This window comes from Canis lupus, chromosome 20 (genome assembly GCF_011100685.1).
Source record: "Canis lupus familiaris isolate Mischka breed German Shepherd chromosome 20, alternate assembly UU_Cfam_GSD_1.0, whole genome shotgun sequence".
NCBI classification, from domain to species: domain Eukaryota; kingdom Metazoa; phylum Chordata; class Mammalia; order Carnivora; family Canidae; genus Canis; species Canis lupus.
The window spans coordinates 42636735-42658609 of NC_049241.1; the positions used below are offsets into that span (position 1 = coordinate 42636735).

Consider the following 21875-nt stretch of genomic DNA (forward strand, 5'->3'; position numbering starts at 1 on the left):
CTGTTCCAGGAAATCCTTTCCGTACCCCACAGTCTAACAAGCAGTTCAAATCAACTTCTCTGGGTCAGCAGATTTCAGAAGGACATATTGGCAGGACTGACCTGGCAAGAACACTTCGCCTCACTATTCGTACCTTACCTCTTCACCTAGTATCTCTTGGCACAGAGTCCACATCAGTACATAGAGGCAGGGGATACCTATTGGGGCCTGAACTTTCTGAGGCTGCAAGTGTGTCCCAATGCATGCACAGAGGCACCCTCTGTGACACTCCCCCAGACATGGATGTTTAATTTGCTTCCAGTTGGTTAATGACACACAGCATTCCCCTGGAGACTCCTGTATGGAGCTGTTGTGCTCTATGGGAGTGTATTTATGAGATAGATTCTTAACAGCAGAATCCTAGAATTTAAAAACACCTCCCTGAAATAAGGTCAGCTTCTGTTGACAAGATATGCCATTTATCAAAATGAGGTTCCCATCTCCCACCTCATACTGCCACAAAAGAAAACAAAAGAAAAAGAAAACAAGAATTAGGACAGCCTTCTCACTGGCAAATGAGGGGACAAGGGAGACAGCCACTGGGCACTGTGCGGTGGTCACTTCTTCGGAGACCTCTGGCTCTGTCTTCTGGGAGCTGTGTTGTGGTCCCAGTGGGGCCAGGAGAGACCCCATGGTCAGCCTAGGGCAGACTCTGGGCAGCTGTCACCTCTGCTAGCTGTCCCAGGTTGCTGACCCCGGGTGGCAGGGGCAGCAGGGTCCTCTGTAGAACTCTGGGCTGGCTGCTGGCCAAGGTGGAGGTGGCTCTACTGCCCTACTCCTCCCAGGCTTTAGATCCATCTGCTGAAAGGAAGGTGAGTCTCCCAGTTCAGATGATCATAAATGTTCACCCTAAGATCCTTGCTCTGGGTTCAACCCTCTGGAAAGCACCAAGACCAGAGAGAGGAAGGACAAGACGCAGGGGCCTGCTAGGGACTTGCAGGCTTGTGAAGAGAAAGACCATCCGGGTCACCCTGCAGCAGCAGCGCAGACTCAGGAGGTGGCCTGTGGGCAGGGTTTCCTCTCTCTGGGTGCTAAGGCTGCTCAGGCACTGGCCCTTCTCCCCTCCCACCTCTGTTCCCCCTCCCGTTGCCCCTCCCCCCTCTCTTGGCCTCAAGGAGCTAGTGGAGGGGGAGCGAGGACACTGGGCAGGGGAGCTTATTGGGCCACAGGGTGGGGCAGACCCCGTGAGGTCACCAAGCCCAGGATAAAGAGGCGCAGAGCTGGTGCAAGGTGGCAGAGACTTCTCTGGAGTCGCCTCAGGAGCCCAGAATGAAGCTAGTTTTTCCTGCCCTGCTCTTCCTCGGGGCCCTTGGTGAGTGCAGGTACCTGGGGGCGGCCGCCAGGTGGGCTCCCTGGTCCCGGGAGCCCGCTGGGGGGGCGCCTGTCTCCCGTGCCTCGCCGGGTGGGCATCCCCCTGTTCCCTGCGCCCCGGCGGGGTGGGCGCCTGCATCCCGGGGCACCCTCCGCCCGTGCCCCGCCTTGGCACCCTCCCTGTCCCCGCGCCCCTCAGGGTGAGCGCCTGCGTCTCGGTGCACCCTCCCCCCGTGCCCCGCCTTGGCACCCCCTGTCCCCGCGCCCCTCGGGGTGGGCGCCTGCGTCCCGGTGCACCCTGCCCCCCGCTCCGCCCGCCTTGGCACCCCCTGTCCCCGCGCCCCTCGGGGTGGGCGCCTGCATCCCGGGGCACACTACCCCCTTGCCCCGCCTTGGCAACCCCCTGTCCTCGCCCTCCTCAGGGTGGGCGCCTGCGTCCCGGTGCACCCTCCCCCCCTTGCCCCGCCTTGGCACCCCCGTATCCCCGCGCCCCTCGGGGTGGGCGCCTGCGTCCCGGTGCACCCTCCCCCCGTGCCCCGCCCTGACACTACCCCTGTCCCCGCGCCCCTCGGGGTGGGCGCCTGCGTCCCGGTGCACCCTCCCCCCGTGCCCCGCCCTGACACTACCCCAGTCCCCGCGCCCCTCGGGGTGGGCGCCTGCGTCCCGGTGCACCCTCCCCCCGTGCCCCGCCCTGGCACTACCCCTGTCCCTGCGCCCCTCGGGGTGGGCGCCTGCGTCCCGGTGCACCCTCCCCCCCGCCCCGCTCGCCTTGGCACCCCCTGTCCCCGCGCCCCTCGGGGTGGGCGCCTGCATCCCGGTGCACCCTCCCCCCGTGCCCCGCCCTGGCACTACCCCTGTCCCCGCGCCCCTCGGGGTGGGCGCCTGCGTCCCGGTGCACTTCCCCCCCCACCCCCCCGCCCGCCCGCCTTGGCACCCCCTGTCCCCGCGCCCCTCGGGGTGGGCGCCTGCGTCCCGGTGCACTTCCCCCCCCCCCCCCCCCGCCCGCCCGCCTTGGCACCCCCTGTCCTCGCGCCCCTCGGGGTGGGCGCCTGCGTCCCGGTGCACCCTCCCCCCGTGCCCCGCCCTGGCACTACCCCTGTCCCCGCGCCCCACGGGGTGGGCTCCCAGCGCCTGCAGCCCACCGCCCAGCCCGGAGGCGGCCCACCTGCCTGTGGAGGAGCCAGAGCCCAGCTCCTCTGAGCCGGTGGGGAGTCCCTAGAGCTGTGCAAAGCGACCACTGTGTCCCATCCGGACCTTTGGGACACAAAGTACTGTTATAGCTTTTCACATGGGAAGAAAATGAGACCCAGGGCGAGAATGACCTGCCCAAGACACACAGGCACCTGGAGTTCAGAAGCCAGCTCCTGCTAAGACTGTGTGACTGGGGCTTGACAGAGCCCTAGTTTCTTCAGTTAAAAAAAAAAAAAAAAAAAAAAAAAAGTCCATCTTCCCACAGAGTTGTGAGGAGGAGGCTGGCTGCCACCTGCTCAATGGCAGGCAAAGTCATGCACACGCTTCCCCTGCAGAAGGGAAGGGGTGGTGGCACAGGCCCTCCTGAAGCCACCCTCTGTCAGAGCGTGTAAGAGGGAAATGATTGATTTCTGGTTTTGAATGTGCCTGGACTGGGATTATGTGAAATAATTTCTGGGGTGTGCAGAGGGCACTCGCTAGTCATGCACATCAGCGGTGTAGATGTGTGAGGGCAGGGTTCCCGGGTGGCGGGGGCTGTGATGCGCATCAGTGCCTAGGCAGCATGTGGGGTGTCAGAGGTAAAGGACAGGTGTCCCCTCCCTCCCCAGGCCCCTGCCAGCCCCGGTCAGCCTCCTCCTGGTTTAGGGCATGTACACCCAGCTGAGAGCTTCCTGGGTGGCAAAGGGCCATAGAGAGCATAGGGAGCTCATGCCCCCAAACCTAGGGAACATGAAGCCATCGCTGTCTCCACCTTCTGGTCCCCTTCTCCAAATACCTTCCTCTGGGTACTGTCATACCTGTCTTCTCTGAGGCAGGGTTAGGTCTGCCAGGACCAACTGCTCAGGGCCAGCTTTCCTTCTGCTCCTTTACCTGTGGCATCAGGCTGCAGCACAGCACAGGGTTGGGGCCACCTGGGAGAGATGGGAAGCAGGAAACTGCTTTCTTGAAGGTGATCATGGGTCATGGGCACAGAATCCTGGCTTAGAGTTACACATCTGGGTCTCATTTTCATTCAAATCTTTGGTTGCCTTGGGCCACCCCCTCTCCACTCCCCGAGTCTGCAGTTTAAATCCTACAGTCAATAGGATGATGGCTAGCATCCTAAAGTGTCATCGAAACCCTTTCCTACCCTGAGGAAGGAGTGACAGCAGCCCTAGATTCCTGCCCTGCTCCCGTGGGCGTCCTGGTAGAGGACACTGGGTGGGGTGAAAGAGTATCTTCCATCCCAGCCCCTGCCTTTGAAGTCAGGGCACTGCTTGCCTGCACCGAAGCAATCAGGGGATGCATTCTTTCAAGAAGTTTCCATCCAGGCTCAGGGGAGTAGCACTAGTAGTAGTGGCTGACACAGTTCGGCTGTGGGGTTGGGGATACGGGAGGGCCAGCCCCAGACCTGCTTTGGGGAGCACATAGTCTTGAGGGGGACCTGTGGCTTTGGAGGTGACTGGTGAGAGCTGTGGTAGGGGGGATGAGTAGGTGGTGCATTCTGACCCAGCCCCTGGTGTTTGAGGGGCTGGGACTATGAATCTTGGAGAACTCCTTGATGGTCCTTTCCTCTCCTGGTCCAGGCCTTCCCAGAAGCTAGCTCTGCCCCCAAGTTCCCCATTCCTGCCGCCATGCATATCTTTTCTCACCTCAAAGCATGGTCTTCTCTTTTGCTCCCCCTCTTCACCCCTGGTCCAATCCATCACCAAGCCGATTTCTGACACCCCCTCCCTATTCCTGCCCCTTGTCCATTCCCAGTGCTTCTCTGCTTGGTGCTTTAAGGTCCACCCTTCCCCCCATTCTAGGTAGAGCTCTTTGCTCTCTTTCACAAGAGTGCTCTACTCCCTCTGGAATGAGACCTCCTTGGACCAGCACTGAGGGCTTTCCATGATCTGACCCCAAACCCTTTACTCACCCCATCTCCACTGCAGCCCGTCTCTAAGCTAGCTGACCTAAATAGGCAGGTGAGAGCAAGGGGCTATGTGCCTGACTCTGTAGGTTCAAATCCTAGACCCAATGCTTATTAGCCGGGGGGACCTTGGGCAAACCACATAACTAGCTAAAGCCACTATTTTCTCACCTGGAAAGGAGGATCTTAACGGAACTCACAATACAGAGAGTAGGGAGGATCAATGGGCAGAGAGGATGTGAGGTGCTGAGCAAAGCACCTGGCATAAACCGTGCTTGCAATATTAACACTGGGGTCCATTGTTCTCACCCTCCTGGGCTGCCACTCCCTTATTTACTGGCTGAGGTCATGAGGATCTCCCTTTTGGTTTGGTGTTTGTTTCTTCTAGAGCATTCATCCTCCTTAGCTTGCTCATTTTTGACTTTCTCTCTCTCCAGATGGGAGGTAAGGTCTAGTCCTGTCTGCTTACATGTTCCTCTGTATGACACACAGTACTGTGTATGCAGAGAGCATCCAGGAAATGCTACTGGGTCAGAAGTGGCTAAATATGACTGGGTTAATTTTTATGGCAGGACCATTCCATGAGAGCCTCGGGCTAGATGACCTCCCATGGGATTTCCTGGGAGGATGGCTGGTGGAGAAGGATTGTGGCAGCATGTCCTTGAGCCCATGCTGACTTGGCCTAGGGGCCACTGGTCTCCTCCTCACACTCTCCCTGGGAGCCTCAATACCGTGGGTCTGACTATGCAGGGGATGGTTCATGAATAGCAAGTGGCAGAGAGCTGAGGGTTCCACCCTAAAGCACATCCAAATGGAAAGGGGGCTTTAGGAAACAAGTGGTTTTTTGTTTTGTTTTGTAATAGCTTTATTGAGGCATATTTTGCCTATGCCGAAATTCACTTATTTTAAGTGTTCAATTCAGTGATTTTTAGTAATTTTACCAAGTGGCACAACCATCACTGTAAATCAATTTTAGTACATTTCCATCCCCCTAATAAGATTCTTCATATCCATTTATAGTTACTTCTCATTCCTACCCCTGCATCAGGCAATCTACTTTCTGTTTTATGAATTTGCCTTTTAGGACATTTCATGCAAGTGGAATTATATACTTATGGAGTGTCTTGTGTCTGGTTTCTTTCATTTAGCATAAATGAGGTTTTCTCATATCATGGTGCATATCACCAGTTCTTTCCTTTTTACTTCCAAATAATATTCTATTGTGTGGATGTACCACATTTTCTCTGGCCATTCACCAGGGGCTGGACTTTTAAGGTTGTTTCCAGGTTTTGGCTTTTCTGAATAATGCTGCTATGAATTTTCATGTAGGAGTCTTTACGTGGATATATCTTTTTGTTTCTTTTGGGTATATATCTAGAAGTGGAATTGCTGAGTCGTGTGGTCCCTCTATGTTTAACATTTTGAAACGCCAACCTATTTCCCAAAATGGCTCCACCATTTTATAATGTATAAGGGATCCCATTTCTTCACATCCTCACCTATATGTTATCCTCTGTTTTAGTTATTATAACTAATTCCAGTAGGTGTGAAATGAATACTCATTGTGCTTTTAATTTGCACTTCCCTAATGATTAATGATGTTGAACATCTTTTCATGTGCTTATTAACTATTCATGTATCTTCTTTGGTGAAATGTCTGTTCATATCTTCTGCCTGTTTTCTGATTGGGTTGTTTGTCTTTGAGTTGTCAAGGTTTTTTTTTTTTAAGATTTTATTTATTTATTCATGAAAGACACAGACAGAGGCAGAGACATAGGCAGAGGGAGAAGCAAGCTCCCTGCGCAGAGCCTGATGCAGAACTCGATCCCAGTACCCCAGGATCACGACCTGAGCTAAAGGCTCAATCACTGAGGCACCACGGAGCCACTGAAGCCACTGAGCCATTTATTTTCTCCCAGTCTGTTGTTTGTGTTTGTATTTTCTTAACTGTCTATTAAAATATAAAGGTTTTGAATTTTGATAGGCCCAATTTATCAATGGTTTTTTATTTCATTTATGGACTGTGCTTTGGTGTCATAGCTAATTAAACTCTGCCTAACCCAAGGTTGCGTAGCTTTCCTTTGTATTTCTTTCATAAATGTAATTGTTTTATCTCTTACACTAAATTCTATGATCTACTTCAAGGTGATTTCTGTGCGTGGTGTGAGGTAGGACTCTAAGTTAATCTTTTTGTATGTGGATATCTGTGGTGCTAGCACCATTTGTTAATAGACTATCCTTTTGCCAATGAATTACCTTAATGTCATTATTAACAATCAGTTGAATGTAAATAGAAAGATTTACTTCTGGACTCAATTTTGTTTCACTGATTTATATATCTATCCTTATGCATCACCTTGTTTTGATAACTGTAGCTTTATAGCATATTTTGAAATTAGGAAGTAAAATTGTTCCAGATTTGTTCTTTTTAAAAATGGTTTTGAGGGCAGCCTGGGTGGCTCAGTGGTTTAGCGCCACCTTCAGCCCAGAGTGTGATCCTAGAGACCCAGGATCGAGTCCCACGTCGGGTTCCCTGCATGGAGTCTGCTTCTCCCTCTGCCTCTCTCTCTCTGTGTCTTGAATAAATAAATAAAATCTTTTTAAAAAATGGTTTTGACTATTGAATATAAATAATATAAAAATAGATTATAAGTATAAATTATATAAAATTATTTTGGCTATTTTATATCATGTATTTATTTTTCCTATATAAATTTTAAAATCTACTTGTCAATTCCTACCAAAACCAAAACAAAACCTTGGCCTCCTGGAATTTTGATAGAGTTTGTGTTGATTCTCTATGTTAATTTAGGGAGAATGACCATCTTAACAATACTGAGTTTTATAAAGCATGAACATAAATGTTTCTCCATTTATTTAGATCTTCAATTTCCCTCAGCAAAGCTTTATAATTTTTAGTGTACAAATCTTGCATTTGTTTTGTTAAATATTTCCCTAAGTATTTAATTATTTTTGATGTTACTGTGAATAGAATTATATTCTTAATTTCATTTTTGGATCATCCAATGCTTATATGCAAAAATATAATTGCTCTTTGCATATTGATCTTGCATCCTGTGCTCTTGTTATACTTGTTTATACTTGTTATACTTGTTCTAATACCATTTTGTGCATTTCTTAGGTTTTTCTACATAGAGGATCATGTAATCTGTAAATAAAGACAGTTTCCCTCCTTCCTTTCCAATATGGGCACCTTCTCTTGCTTTTTCTTGCCTTATTACTGTGGCTAGGATTGCCAATATCATGTTGAATAGAAAAACTCAGAGTGGATACCTGATTTTAGGGGGAAAGTGTTCAGTCTTTCACCATTTTAATATACTGTTCACTATCAGTTTTTCATAGATGCCATTTATCAGGCAACCACATTTTGTTTTTTTTAAGATTTTATTTATTTATTTATTTATTTATTTATTTATTTATTTATTTATTTATGACAGAGAAGCAGAGATATAGGCAGAGGGAGAAGCAGGCTCCCTCCAGGGATCCTGATGCAGGGCTTGATCCCAAGACCCTGGGATCATGACCCGAGCCAAAGGCAGACACCCAACCATTGAGCCACCCAGATGCCCCAACCATGTGTTTTTTTTTTTTAAACATAAGCACTTGCATTATTTTTTAAAAAGATTTTATTTATTTATTAATGAGAGATACAGAGAGAGAGAGAGAGAGTGGCAGAGACACAGGCAGAGGGAGAAGCAGGTTCCACACAGGGAGCCCAACGTGGGACTGGATCCTGGGTCTCCAGGATCAGGCCCTGGGCTGAAGGTGGCGCTAAACCACTGAGCCACCTGGGCCGCCCAACCACGTGGTTTTTTAAAGAGCTATGAGCAAATCTGGTTCAGCTTCCTGCCTAAATGTATAGATTCTATCAATAAATCAGTCTCGGTAGGAGAACTAGTTTTTTTGATACAGAGGTGAATGGTGCTAACTCTGGCACACTGACCCATTTGGTACCACCACTTACCACTTGCTATTGGCAAGGAGTCAGGTGTGTTTTAGTTGCCTTGGCATCATCCAGGGAGATTCTTGTAGTTTCAACAGACTAGAGAGATCCAGATTCTAGGCTGGATTTTGCCACTGCTGAGAAGCCAATCACTCAGCCTTCTCAAGAGCCAGTTTCCACATTAATAAAACAGGAACAATAATCCCTTTCCTGCCTACATCTCGGCTTCAATGTGGGTCAAAGCAGGTGGAAGAACTTCATGAACTGATGCGAAAGGTCATCATCATTTTTTAGAGGTAGGAAGTGTGTCAGTTACAGGAAAGAAAATAGTCCCAAGGCTCTGACCATTTCCTTTAATGAGAATTATAGCCTCCTGGCCAGCAAAGAATGCTCATTAGACCATCAAGACAAGTCCACTTGAAGAGGGTGGCTTGAGTGAGGCACTGAATGGAGAGCAAAAGGGAGGATCAGAGAGATGGAGGAGTCTGGAAAACCCTGTCAGAGGGTGAGACGGTATCTTCCATGGGCAGTTCTTGAGCCCTTACTCTGGTTTCTTTCTCCCAGGACTGTGTCTGGCCGCCCCTAGGAAAAATGTTCGATGGTGCACCACATCAAAAGCAGAGGCAAAAAAATGCTCCAAATTCCAAGTGAATATGAAAAAAGTAGGTGGCCCCATTGTCTCCTGTACAAGGAAAGCCTCCCGCCAAGAATGTATCCAGGCTATCAAGGTAAGTCAGTGCCATGTGTTGAGTGGGTCCCAACTGAATGGAGGGAATGAAATGGAGTAAAATAGAAAATGTGTTTTCCCCTACTTCCTCTGCTTTTCTTCCTGGGTACCTGTAAGTTGGGAGAGCTCCTTCCTCACAGGACACAAGGCTATTTTGAAAGCAGATATTAATGTTCTAAAGCAGAGTGACCATGTGTGGGGAATCTGGGGCTGCAACACACACTGTTAATAACAGCTGTTGCAAACTCAAAATTAGTCATATTGGATGAACCTGTAACACTGGCAAATGTCAGGGTTCCTCTGAAAGGTAAAACCTCTGGAAGATCATTATCCCCAAACCCTGAGCAAAGTAAGCTCAGCTGGTCCATAGTTACAACATCACATTGCTGGAGAAGGGCCAGCCAGGGCACTGGGCATTGGAAAGATGTTTGTACAAGACATTTCCAGATGGAGAGAAAAGGGAATCATGACTTTTGGATGATTTCAGATTCCTTTTGCTTTTTGAGATATTAGATATACTGAAATAATTTTTACTCATTTGCTCAACATATATGTTCTGTGTGCCTGCCATGTGCTATGGTTGTGCATACTTGACTCTAGCACAGAGTCGGTAATTTGTGTAAAAGTTTCTAATAATATCTAGAGTTATCGAAACAGTACTTAGGCAAAAAATCTAGTCTGAACGATGTTTTAGGCTATTATTTTACAATGGCCTGCTGAAAACAGCACCATCATACCCTGCTGGTTTAAAATGCAGATTCTAAGACCCTATTCTAACCCATTCAGCCCAGTATCTGTGATGAGGTTGCAAAATCTGCCTCTTTAATAAAAACCCCCATTCAGTTCTACAGACCACACATCAAAACAAAGTTGAGACAGATGACATGGTTGAAAATAAAACATGTATTCTTGAAGAACCAAGGGACAGGTTAATTTGTAGAACTTTGGAGGAACAAAAGCTCTTGTAGCTTTTAAGCAATGAACTAAATCATGAAGCAAATGGATTAAAAACTCTGAATAATTTGATAGCCATTAAAAACACTTAATCAAAAAATTTAGAAAGCACTAGAATTAATATGCACCAGCTCTGACAAATGATTACTATTTACGGTATACTCTGTAAAGAACTAATTCAACTTGCCAAGAAATATAGGGTCATATATGAAAAATGATATGAACAGAGTAATAGAGGGAAATCATAATCACTAAAAATACGAAATGTTTCCCTTAGCGGCCAGAGGAATACAAACCAAAGCAATTTGTTAGCATTTGTATTTTCTAGAGTAATAGCAACAGAATGAAAGCCTGTCCTGCTGGTGATTTCATTGTGAAACTGATCTTCGTGGTCCATGGCATTCCAAATTGGCATTACGGATCTTCATATGGATCCATGGATCATATGGATCTAACAACAACAGCCAGGGCCATGAAGATAAACATGCTCACTGGATGATTCCACCCTCAGATGCCTATCCCAAGGCAAGAGGTCACCAGAAGGAAAAAAAATCTATGAGGACCAAGCGATCCATGAAAGCACAGGTTTCACAGCAAAAAGAAAGTGCTGGACATTTGAGGGATTATTTGATAAACTATGGAAAAACCACATCAGCATAAAATATTATGAAGTCAATCAAATCAATAAAGACTCTGCAGAAGTAAGAAAATGTTATGTGGTTTGAGATGAGTAAAGCGGTCCACAAGGTATTATCTGTACCAGATTGCAAATATAAGAAATATGTAAGTATATGAGAGGTAATGCGCCAAAGAGGATGAACGTGGTTTATTATGATAATTTTAAGATAGCGTAATAGTTCTATTTTCTATTCTTTAAAAAAGAATTTAAAGGAAATACTGCCTGTGTCTCTGCCTCTCTCTCTCTCTGAATAAATAAATAAATCTTAAAAAAATAAAAAATAAAAGAAATAAAACAAATAAATACAGAGCAAAAATGGAAGGAAGTATTTAGAATAAACAGCTTTGTATATAAATGGCTGAAGGGCAGGATCAGTGAAGTGATACAGGCAGCGGGGCTCATGCAAAAGAGCCAACATGCCAACCCCAGGAGTTAAAGCAATTGGGCTGATGCCAGTGCCCCCAAAAGAGGGACCCTTGGCTGCTTCCACCTGCCACAGGACATGAGTGAATGCGACCGAAAGGCAACCCTTTTGAAGATCCTTCCAGCCATGGAGACTTGTGACATCCTGAAATCCAATTGCCTGGGTTCGGGCAGGCTCTCTCCTGAAGTGGGTCCTGTGTCTTTGCTTTCAGGCAAACAAGGCAGATGCTGTGACCCTGGATGGTGGTTTGGTGTTTGAGGCAGGCCTGGAGCCCAACAAACTGCGACCTATAGCGGCTGAGGTGTATGGTACCCAAACAAGTGAGTTTTTCCTGGAGACCCAGCCGCTGTGGTGGCCCTGGCCTTGGCCCTGGGCTCTGTGCAGTCAGAGGGGTTGTAGAGGTGGGGTCTCAGATAGCATCCCACTTGCAAGGAACGGAGTCTCAGGTCTCTCTGGGCCAGATGCTGACCTGTTGCAGGGAGGACTTGCGTGGGTTCCCTGGGGAAACAGAGCAGGCCACGGGAAAAGGCAGCATATGGCTCCCCTTTGCACTAGGGCAAGGTCACAGTGGGCTGTTTCTCTCCCTCTGGTTCTGGCTAAGAGCTTTCAATTCTCTCTGTCCCTTTGCAGAGCAACAAATCCACTATTATGCTGTGGCCATAGCAAAGAAAGGCACCAACTTCCAGCTAAACCAACTACAGGGCGTGAGGTCCTGCCACACAGGCCTTGGCAGGTCTGCGGGATGGAACATCCCTATAGGTACCCTTCGTCCATTCTTAAACTGGACAGGGCCACCTGAGCCCCTTGAGGAAGGTAAGATGGCCGGGGGACAGTGGGCAATCTCTGGCAGGGGTCTCCAGGCCAACTGCACACACAGGCCACTTTGTAAAGCATGTGTGACGACCCACACACAATGGGCCCACTGCTCCAGTGGCCCTTGGGAGGTGGCAGCTGAGCCTGTTGTCAGCCAAGTGCATCTCTGAGCTCCTAGCCTCACGAAGAGGCTATCCAGCAGGGGTGGAGGAAGTGGCTCTCTGCCCACAGGAGTGACACGGGAGGTGTGACGAGCTATGGCTGGGCTAGCTCACACTATGTGGTCTATTTCTCTGTGTTCAATAGCTGTAGCCAAATTCTTCTCTGCCAGCTGTGTGCCCTGTGCAGATGGAAAACAGTACCCTAACCTGTGTCGCCTGTGTGCGGGGACAGAGCAAAATAAATGTGCCTGCTCCTCCCAGGAACCATACTTCGGCTACTCTGGTGCCTTCAAGTGAGTGAGAGCGCCCTCTTCTCCCCAGTGGCTGAGCGCCACGTGTCCTCAGCCCAGGAGGCCTTTCCTCTGGCCCCAAATCCTGCCTAGCCGGCAGGGCAGGTCCAATCCTTCTACTGCGTGTAGACAGAAGTTCTGAGTCCAAAGAGGACATTGACTTTGGCCGGTGCACCTGGCCCTCCAGGCGTCCCCACCTCCGCTGCACCAGATGCCCCCTAGGTGCCCCTCACCTCTATACCGGCCTGGTGAGCCACCACCCCGGCACTGGCCATTCCTTCTCACAACCCTGAGTCTGCTTTGCCCTGTGATGTCCTGGGTGCCCCTGCCGCTTTGCCCTCCCCCTAGCCACAGAGGAACTGAAGGGGTCTTGTCATGAGATGAGCAGTCCCGCGTTCCCGGCAGGACCGCTGGAGTGTCCAGGCTGTGTGGTCGGCCCTGCGTGGGCCTCGCCCCAGCCGGGAGACAGTGAGCTCGGCCCGACTGCCCCCAGCACCCTCTGTCCCCATCCTGAGGCTGATTCTGCTTCTCGTCCCCCATCTGCCTCCTGAGCTCAGGCAGTTTTGCAGAGGGAAGGCCCCCCCACCTTGTCTGCCAGCCACCACTCAGTCCTGGGAGAAAGAAGCACATGACCAAGGAAGCTACTAAGACTTTACTCTCTGGTGTAGAGGCTTCAAACCCTTTTACAGAGAAAGACCCATTTTACCCTTTCAGCCCCTAACACAGGAGGTGGGGTGGGGGGGAGGGTCTCTGGCCAGCACCCGAGCCATTCTTCCCTCACAATCTACCAGGAGGTGGCACCTGCTGCCTTCTCAGATGGGGTGCTCCAAAGCCTCAGCACCCTGACCCCTGTGGGTCAGACGCCCACAGGAGAGGAGCCCTAGGGCCCCATTCCCCTGGGAGGCGTGGGGAAGAAGCTGAGAAGGGCCGCTCGGTGCTGACCATTCTGCCGCTTTCTCATTCCACAGGTGTCTGCAAGATGGGGCTGGAGATGTGGCTTTTGTCAGGGACAGCACAGTGTTTGGTAAGGGTCAGGAGGAGAGCCACGGGTACTGCCTTCTTTTATTTTATTCTCCCATAACTCTGAGTATTGAACTAATCAGATTCCTCATTTCTTGGGCACACTGTTGTCAAGGTTCCCTACAGGGCATGCCTCTTTTGTTATTTCCTATTTTAAACAATCATTTTTTCCTTAAATCCCCCATACCCACTGCCTTTCTTTTCCTCATAGACCGCCCTGCCACGTACTTGACACAAGTCTTTCGAGATATATATGGTCTTGTAAAATGCAGAGTGCCATTTGTGCTTTGGGGGTTCCCAAACCACAGAAGTTTCAGTATTAGAAACCATGCTGCTACCCAGATTTTCCACCCAGCATTTCGTTTTAGAGATTTATCTATGTTGTGTGTATGTCTTGCTCAGTGGTTCTAAGAGTTGAGGAATGCACCATGGAAAGTGGCCACCAGATCTGAAGTGCATGCTTACATTTTCTCCTGTTGGTATGATTTTGCTGTGGCCTCTTTAAAAAATGGCATTTGTCAAGGTCAAGAACTTTACCAAGTTCTCTATATTACTAGTTTTCTGAAACTAAAAAATAAAACCTCAAAAACCAAAAAACCACCAACAAACACAAATAGATGCTGAACATACACATGCTTTTTCTGCACCGATTAAGATTAAGATGATCTCACGGTTCTCCTCCTTTACTCCATTAATGGTGGGAATCGCTTTAGCTTTTTTTTTGTTTGTTTGTTTTAGCTTTTTTGAGGCCTGACCATTCTTTTGTTATTGGAATAAACTGATAAACCTTAATCCTGATCTATTAGTTTTTAAAATACTCTGTTAGACTGAGTTTAGCTAATGTATATTTGAGATTGATGCATTCATTTTCCTAAGTACAAAAGTCCTGTAATTCTCTCCTGTACCTCTCTCTCCTGATTTTTTTTAAAATTTTTATTTATTTATGATAGTCACAGAGAGAGAGAGAGGCAGAGACACAGGCAGAGGGAGAAGCAGGCTCCATGCACCGGGAGCCCGACGTGGGATTCAATCCCGGGTCTCCAGGATTGCGCCCTGGGCCAAAGGCAGGCGCTAATTCGCTGCACCACCCAGGGATCCCTCTCTCCTGATTTTGAGATCAAGTTTGTACTAATCTCATAAAATGAGTTGGGCAGGTTCCTGTCACTTTATATATTTTGAAGCAACTTACATATGAGATACATTAGCAGTTCCAAATCGGGCTGAACCGGCTCCTAGAAACAGTTTTTCCCCTTCTTTTGATAACACCCAATGTCGGGAAGTGATTCAACTGTATTTCCTGCCTTAAAAATGCTTCTCATTTTTATTATTTCTAGAGGGATGGGCAAGGGCATTTCCATGTGACCTTTTTCTAGGTGGAGTTGTCCTGGAAACAGATGGAGTCTGGTTCTGCCTCCTTGGCTGGCCTGGCAGCGGTCGTAATGATCCCAGAGCAGCCTGTCGGACCCACAGGACCACTAGGCTGGCCCTCAAGGCTTTCTGAGCACTACTTTTCTTTTTTCAATGTTCTGGAGCAATCCACTGTCTTTCTGACCCCCCAGTTTTGTAGAGTGCATATGATATCTCCTCTAGTTCACAATGTGGGGGGAGGGAAATTGCAGTTCATGGTTAATGCCTACATGTAGTGACCTCATCTGCACTCCCCTCCACTTCTACCCTTCCTCCAGAGAACCTGCCAGACAAGGCTGACCAGGACAAGTATGAGCTGCTCTGCTTAAATAACACTCGGAAGCCAGTGGACGCATTCAAGGATTGCCACCTGGCCCGGGTCCCTTCTCATGCTGTTGTGGCCCGAAGTGTGGGTGGCAAGGAGGACTTGATCTGGAGGCTTCTTCAGAAGGCACAGGTATCCACCCCACCCCCCACTCTCCCCACCTGCTTGGATTTGCGACGGGGAGATTCCTTCCTTCCTTAATAGCCTGCTGCCCTAGAAGTCCTTCTGCAGCCTGTCTGCGCAACACTTTACAAATTCCGTGAACTGCTTACCTTGGCTGTGCTCCAGACAGCAGAAACAATAGAAATCTCTCCCGCATTACTGATGAACAGTGTCTCACGGGCTGGAGCAGAAGCAGGGGGAGGATGATGCAGTATTCTCAGGACCCCAGAGTGCTCGGGCCCTGGCAACTTTTGAAGGAATAAGCCACAGCTGAGCTTGTGTCACAGGGATGGCACCAGTCCCTGCACAGGAGGAAGTGAACCAAGCTTCCTGCTCTCAGGATCATCCCCGAGCTTCAGATACTGTTTTTCAACATTGTGTTTCTTCCTTTCCTCTCTATTTACCACTGACACTGTAATTCTATTTTTTTTTCCTCAATTAGGAAAATTTTGGAAAAGACAAGTCATCTGCATTCCAGCTCTTTGGCTCTCCTAGTGGGGAAAAGGATTTGCTGTTCAAAGACTCTGCCATTGGGTTTTTGAGGATTCCCTCAAATATAGATTCTGAGCTGTACCTTGGCTTCAACTACATCAACGCCATCCAGAGCCTGAAGGAAAGTGAGTGAGGCCCTGGGCACGCTGTGGGGGCAGGCTGGTGCTGGTGGTAAGCCAAGGGGGAGGCCTTCCAGGAAGTACTCTGTGCTCCCTTCTCAGGCAGCACGGCTCTGCTCCGGAGTGGTCACTTCTCCATTTGAGGCAGATGCCAGTGTTCTGTCAACCAAGCCAGGGCGTTTTAACATGCAGGAGTGTCTCCAAACTAACATGTCAGGCGCCCAGCTAATGCCGTCACATGTCCCTGTGTATGTATGTCAGGCTTTCCAGCCCTGATAGAAAAATCAACCTGTCTCCTGTGAAATAAGATACATGCACATGAACCAAGAGAGCCAGGTCCCTCCAGGGATGAATTCTGGAAGCTGGGTGAACACCAAGTCTGGGCTGGGGCCCTGCACTTGACGGGATACCACATGAGTGGGCCAGCTCAACCAGGCTCCTCCCCTCCTTATGGGAGGCGTGGGATGGAGTGGAGTGGGGAGATGGGGGGAACCAGGACATGGCACTGCAGTTGAAGGTGGTCACTGCCCTAGGAGAGTTCAGGGCAAGGGTCAGTGTCCCCTGGGCCATCTCTTGGGACTGCCACTGTCTTTGTGTCCTGGAGCTTTTATCCCATGGAACCGAGATATTAGGCAAGTCATCCCAATAAGGCTTGAAGGGTGGTGGATTAGAAGCCAGGAAGTGTCCAAAAGAATGGAAATGAGAAGCCAGTGAGGAGAAGGGGCTGGGCCGCTGAGAGTGCAGGGGGAGGGCAGGGCGGCAGGTGCAGGGGCGCTTCCCCGAAGGAGCAGAGCGCGCGGGCTGGAGGGCGGCGGGGGCGCCTGGGTGCTCCTGCCTGGCTCAGGGCCCCACGACGACGGCCGCGTCCCCGTGTCCCCGTGTCCCTATGCGCAGAGGATTCGGACTCGGCGGAGCGGCGCGCGCGGGTGGCGTGGTGCGCGGTGGGCGAGGCGGAGCAGCGCAAGTGCGAGCGGTGGGTGCGCGCCAGCGGCGGGAGCGTGAGCTGCGTATCGGCGCCCAGCGGGGAGGACTGCATCGCGCTGGTCCTGGTAGGGGCGGCCGCTCCGCCGGCAGGGGCGGAGGGGGGGGCACGGGGGGGGGGGGGACCCGCGAGGCTCCGCGCTCGCCCCCACCGCTTCTGGTGCTTCGAGGGGCGCGCGATCATTGCAGGGGACTGGGGGAGCACAGACAGGTGGCACGTATAGAACACAAAGAGCAGAGACGCACCACGGTTCACGTTTTGCAGCACACGCGTGTGTGCGCCCGCAAGCATCCTGGATCGTACCAGTTCCCTGGGGTTCGAGCCCTGGACCCTTCTCGGTGCGTTGCGGCCATTGGCCCACGCGCATGTATATTCTTTGAAAACACCTAAAAATGATCTTAGGGCATCTTTCCTATGGACATGGCTCGGTTTAGCTGGGATCCTATTCTGCTTTGTCCCCTTACCTCGTTATGACCAATAACCCCATGGTGCTGCGTCCCTGAATGGAAGTGTTCCACTACGTCTCCAGGTATTTTTAGTAGAGTTGTAAAAAATAATTACTGAGCCTGCAAAGAGGGAGTTTGCAGTCTTTTCTTGTTTGTTTGTTTAAGATTTCATTTATTTATTCATGAGAGACACACAGAGAGAGGCAGAGACACCGGCAGAGGGAGAAGCAGGCCCCCTGCATGACCCCGATTGGGGACTCTGCCCTAGGACCCCGGGATCGCGACCTGAGCCAAAGGCAGACTCTCAACCGTTGAGCTACTCAGGTGCTCCGGGAGTTTGCAGTCTAGATGAATCCGTGTTCTGATGTTGGGATGCGGGCTCATCCTTTCCCATCATGAGAGAGATCAGTCATTTCTGCTCCCGTGGTGAACAACTTCTGTGTAGCACAGAATGTAGTGCCAGTGGACTAAGACTAGACCAGGCCTGTGGTTTTCATGCATCTCCTCAGTGAGTGAGGCTGGTCCAGGAGGGCGTCCCAAGAGTGCTTGGAGGACAGAGGGTGAGTGTGACCTGTGCCTGGTTTCTCCAACAGAAGTGACAGCATGAAAGGCGTGTGGGACTGGTAGAGAATCAATAGTGTTTCCTTGGGTGCTCAGTTCAACCCCAGTCTCTTTCTGCTACGCTTGATGTTCTCTGATATAAGGCTGTGCCCTTAGAGAGCTTAAGGACAGGAAGGACAGGTGAGAGCCTCACTATGTAGTGCTGACGATTTGCTTTGGTTTTACAGAAAGGAAAAGCTGATGCCCTGAGCCTGGATGGAGGACTTATCTATGTTGCGGGCAAGTGTGGTTTGGTGCCTGTCCTGGCAGAGAACCAAAGTAAGTCTGGGGGAGTGTCCTCTCTAGTTTATTCCATTTGGCCCGTGAGAGGAGGAAGCCCACTTGGTAGGTCCAGGTGGAGATGTTGAGATGGACGGATGCATTCAAACAGGAGAATCAGAGCTGGCGATGGAGGAGAATAAAGGGAAGGGGCTTTTACCCACACAGCCTGCTGTGTTGAGAAGTGACAGCACAGATTAGCTTTCTCCTCTTCATTTACAAAAAGATTTTAGGGGCACCTGGGTGGTTCATTTGGTTAGGCGTCTGACTTAAGATCAGGTCATGATCTTAGGGTTTTGGGATCAAGCCCTATGCCAGGCTCCCTGCTCAATGGGGAACCTGCTTCTTCCTCTCCCTCTGCCCTGCTCCCCCCACGCTGTCTCTCAAATAAATAAAATCTTTTAAAAAAAGGTTTTAGTAAAGTATAATATACATATAGGAAAGTTTCCATAAGTGTGGAACTCAGTGATATTTCACAAACTGGTACGTTCCCATGCACTAGTGCCCAGGTCAAGACACAACAAGTTCCACGTGGCCCTGGGTGCCTTCCTGCCACCAGCCCCCTTATTCCAGCCTGAGTAATGACCCCTGACCTCAAAAGGCACAGAGCAATTCCACCTGTTTTAAACCTTACATGCAAGGCACGTGCTTCGTACATCTCTCGCTCAGTGTTACATTTGTGCTAGTCATCCAAAGAATATTGAATCGTGTGGGTGTGTGGTATCCTGTGGTGTGACTCTGCCACAGTCATTGTCCCTTCTACAGTGGTGGAAAGGCCTTTGGGTAGTTTCCAGTTGGTGGCCATTGTGCATGAGCTACTGTGAGCATCCGTGTCTTTTGGTGAACACATGGATGCCCTTCTGCTGAATGGGATGGCTGGACAGTTTCTTTGGATCCGATCCTGCATCACTGAGATTTGAAAGCTTGTGACTTCTCAAAGCTGCTTGTTTTTGTTCTTTCAGAATCACAGAACCCTAGTGACGTAGATTGTGTGGATAGACTGGCGGAAGGTGAGTTGGAATCTGCTAATTTCAGGGTCAAGGGTGAGTTCTCCTTGCCAGAGGAAGAGGTGGCAGGAACTTTAAGAAAAACTCACAGAAAGAGATGCAGCCATAGCAGCCATAAGTTCTTTTGAAGCTGCAAATAATTCATAGATGAGTAATTGTAATTAATGTTCTGCTGACCGTCACACTTGGCAGAGGACTTCCAGAGTTCCTCATTGTGTTCTGGTCATGAGAAAGGAGGGTGTTACATCCCTGTCTCATATGGTTGAGGAAACAGGGACCCAGACAGTCCCAGGCATGGAGGTGCCCTGGATCTCACTCACAGGCATAGATGATCCTGTGGTGGCTCCTGGCCTTGAACCAGGTCTCCAGTGCTAAATCCCATGCTCTGAGCATGACCCCCACCCTCCCGCCAGCGCCTGTGCTTGCCCAGCTTCAAAAGAGCTCTGCACTCACCACAGCTGGAATCTGTCCGGCGTAGACTATCAGGAGAGGGACTGCCACCAGGTTGACGCTCTCACAACGCAGGGCTGGTTCGCAGTCAGCACAGGGAGGTCCTTGGAGACGCACCCCCTGCATCTACACAGCACTTAGTCTGGTGGCCATCATTGCTCGGGCCCGATGCCCATTGCAGTTGGTAATTTATGCACTATTGAGGTCTCACTTGTTCATTGTTGCTTTAGTAGCTCACGTGTAATGGAATTGCCGGTTTATGACTCAGGGACGCATTGTGGCTGGTCAAGGGTGGTCCCTAGCAATCACTTAAAGAATCAGCTTTTCTTACTCTTTCATTTCATAGCCTAGATCACCCTCACCTTCGCATAGAGCCGCCACTTAAGCTTCTGACAATGGCCAGATATCTGTGGGCATCACTGCCTAATCATGCTCCTTGACCTATTTTGGCTCGGGTTGCAGAGGCTGCACTAGAGTCCAATGCCAGCCCCCCTGGATGTTCAGACCTGCTCTTCTGTTGTTCAAGGTTACCTTGCTGTGGCCGTTGTCAGGAAATCAGATGCCGATCTCACCTGGAACACTCTGAGAGGCAGGAAGTCCTGCCACACTGCTGTGGGCAGGACTGCAGGCTGGAACATCCCCATGGGCCTGCTCTTCAACCAGTTAGGCTCCTGCAAATTTGGTAAGGCGTCCTCAAGGAGGCATGGGTGGACCATCTGGGCGGGTAGACACATGGAGCTGTGAGACCTCAGGGAAGGGCAGGGATGGGGAGCTACAGGTTGACCGCAGCCCGAAGGCCCATTTTGGGGTGACCATGTTGTCCATGTGGCTGCCTCCTGCAGTCAGAGCAGTGCTGAGTGTGTCTCTACCTGACACTTCCCCTGCCCTAGCCACCTCACTCCAGGATAAAAAACCTGGGGGATCAGTCTGTTTCTGCACCCTAAGAATTGATACAGGTTCCAAGAAGTTCAGCTGTTACTTTCCTGTCTCTTGGAGCACCAGATCCAAATTTCTCATAGGTGCTGGCTTCCTAATGTGGGGAAAGGCACCTGTCTCCCTCAGGAAACTGACTTCTTGTTCCATACTGCAAGGGAACCAAATATGAGCTCTAGGGTTCCGACTCAACTGCTTGTGGGGCCTTCTCTCTCTGCCATACCCCACGCTCACACCCCAGGTATAAGTCAGCCCCCCCCCCCACCTGCTATGGGGCCTGCTGATGTGGAAGTGTGTGGCATGTTCTCGCCAGGGCTCACCCCTCGTGTAAGCAGCTCCTCAAGTGGGGGCGCTGCTGCATTTTGAGTGGATTTGGGATCCTGGCTCAAGCAGACTTCTATGTGGCTCTGCTCCTTGCCACTAGCACTCACCAATTTCACCCTTTCTGACCCCAGTGGCTGTCTCATTAGTGGGGAAGCTGCCCAGACCTTAGCAGGTGTGCTCCCTGGCCCTCTCCACAGGTTGGCATGTGCTGTGGCTCTTCCAGTGGCAGGGGCTGCACAAATCTGATAGCAGGTACTAGCTGCTCATCAAGGCAGGACTTTCTTGTTGCCACTGTGTCCTTTCTCCTTACCCATATTAATCCATGTTAACTCCTTAACTTGGGTTAAATCACATGGTTCATTAGTTCAGATTAAGTTTGGTGCAAGGAGAGAAAACTCCAAGTGGCAGAGGCTTCAACAAAGCAGAGGTTTCTTTCTCTCTCACGTCAGTGAGATCCAGAGGTTAGATTGTCCAGAGCTACTGTGACAATGACACGATGTCAGAAACCCGGGTTTCAAACATCTGGCTACTTTGATATATGTGGCTGCCAAGCTCAAGGTCATTTCATGGCCCATGTCACAACTGGAGGTCTGGTGCCCGTTTGTGCATGCCGTGTGCAGAAGGAAGGGGAAGGAGAGGAAGGAGGGAAAGGCCTGGGCCAACTGTCTTTGAAGGGTGTAAGACACTGGCATGCAACACCCCTCTTGTCTCTCGCTGGCGAGTTCCTAGCCGCATGGCTATACTAACCACAGGGCATCTGGTAAGACCAGGCTTTATTCTAAGGGGCCAGGAGCCCAGGTCAAAAGCAGGGTTTCTATTTCTGAGGAAAGGAGAAATCAGATCCTGGAGGGCAGCCAGCAGGTTCTGCTGCAGGTTGCAGCCAAG

The 21875-nt window shown here is 50.2% G+C and overlaps 1 protein-coding gene across 1 annotated transcript in view; it reads left to right on the forward strand.

Annotated features, from left to right (window-relative positions):
• Positions 1 to 1207: 1207 nt before the first annotated feature.
• The window catches only part of LTF (lactotransferrin), a 31333-nt gene continuing 10665 nt past the window's right edge, over positions 1208 to 21875 (forward strand). The window contains 12 exon segments of the mRNA NM_001287076.1: positions 1208 to 1351; positions 8961 to 9124; positions 11392 to 11500; positions 11811 to 11993; positions 12300 to 12447; positions 13413 to 13468; positions 15150 to 15328; positions 15801 to 15975; positions 16864 to 17018; positions 18186 to 18276; positions 19239 to 19286; positions 20260 to 20415. Of these exon segments, the coding sequence (NP_001274005.1) occupies positions 1309 to 1351; positions 8961 to 9124; positions 11392 to 11500; positions 11811 to 11993; positions 12300 to 12447; positions 13413 to 13468; positions 15150 to 15328; positions 15801 to 15975; positions 16864 to 17018; positions 18186 to 18276; positions 19239 to 19286; positions 20260 to 20415 (1507 nt within the window). The 5' untranslated portion in view covers positions 1208 to 1308.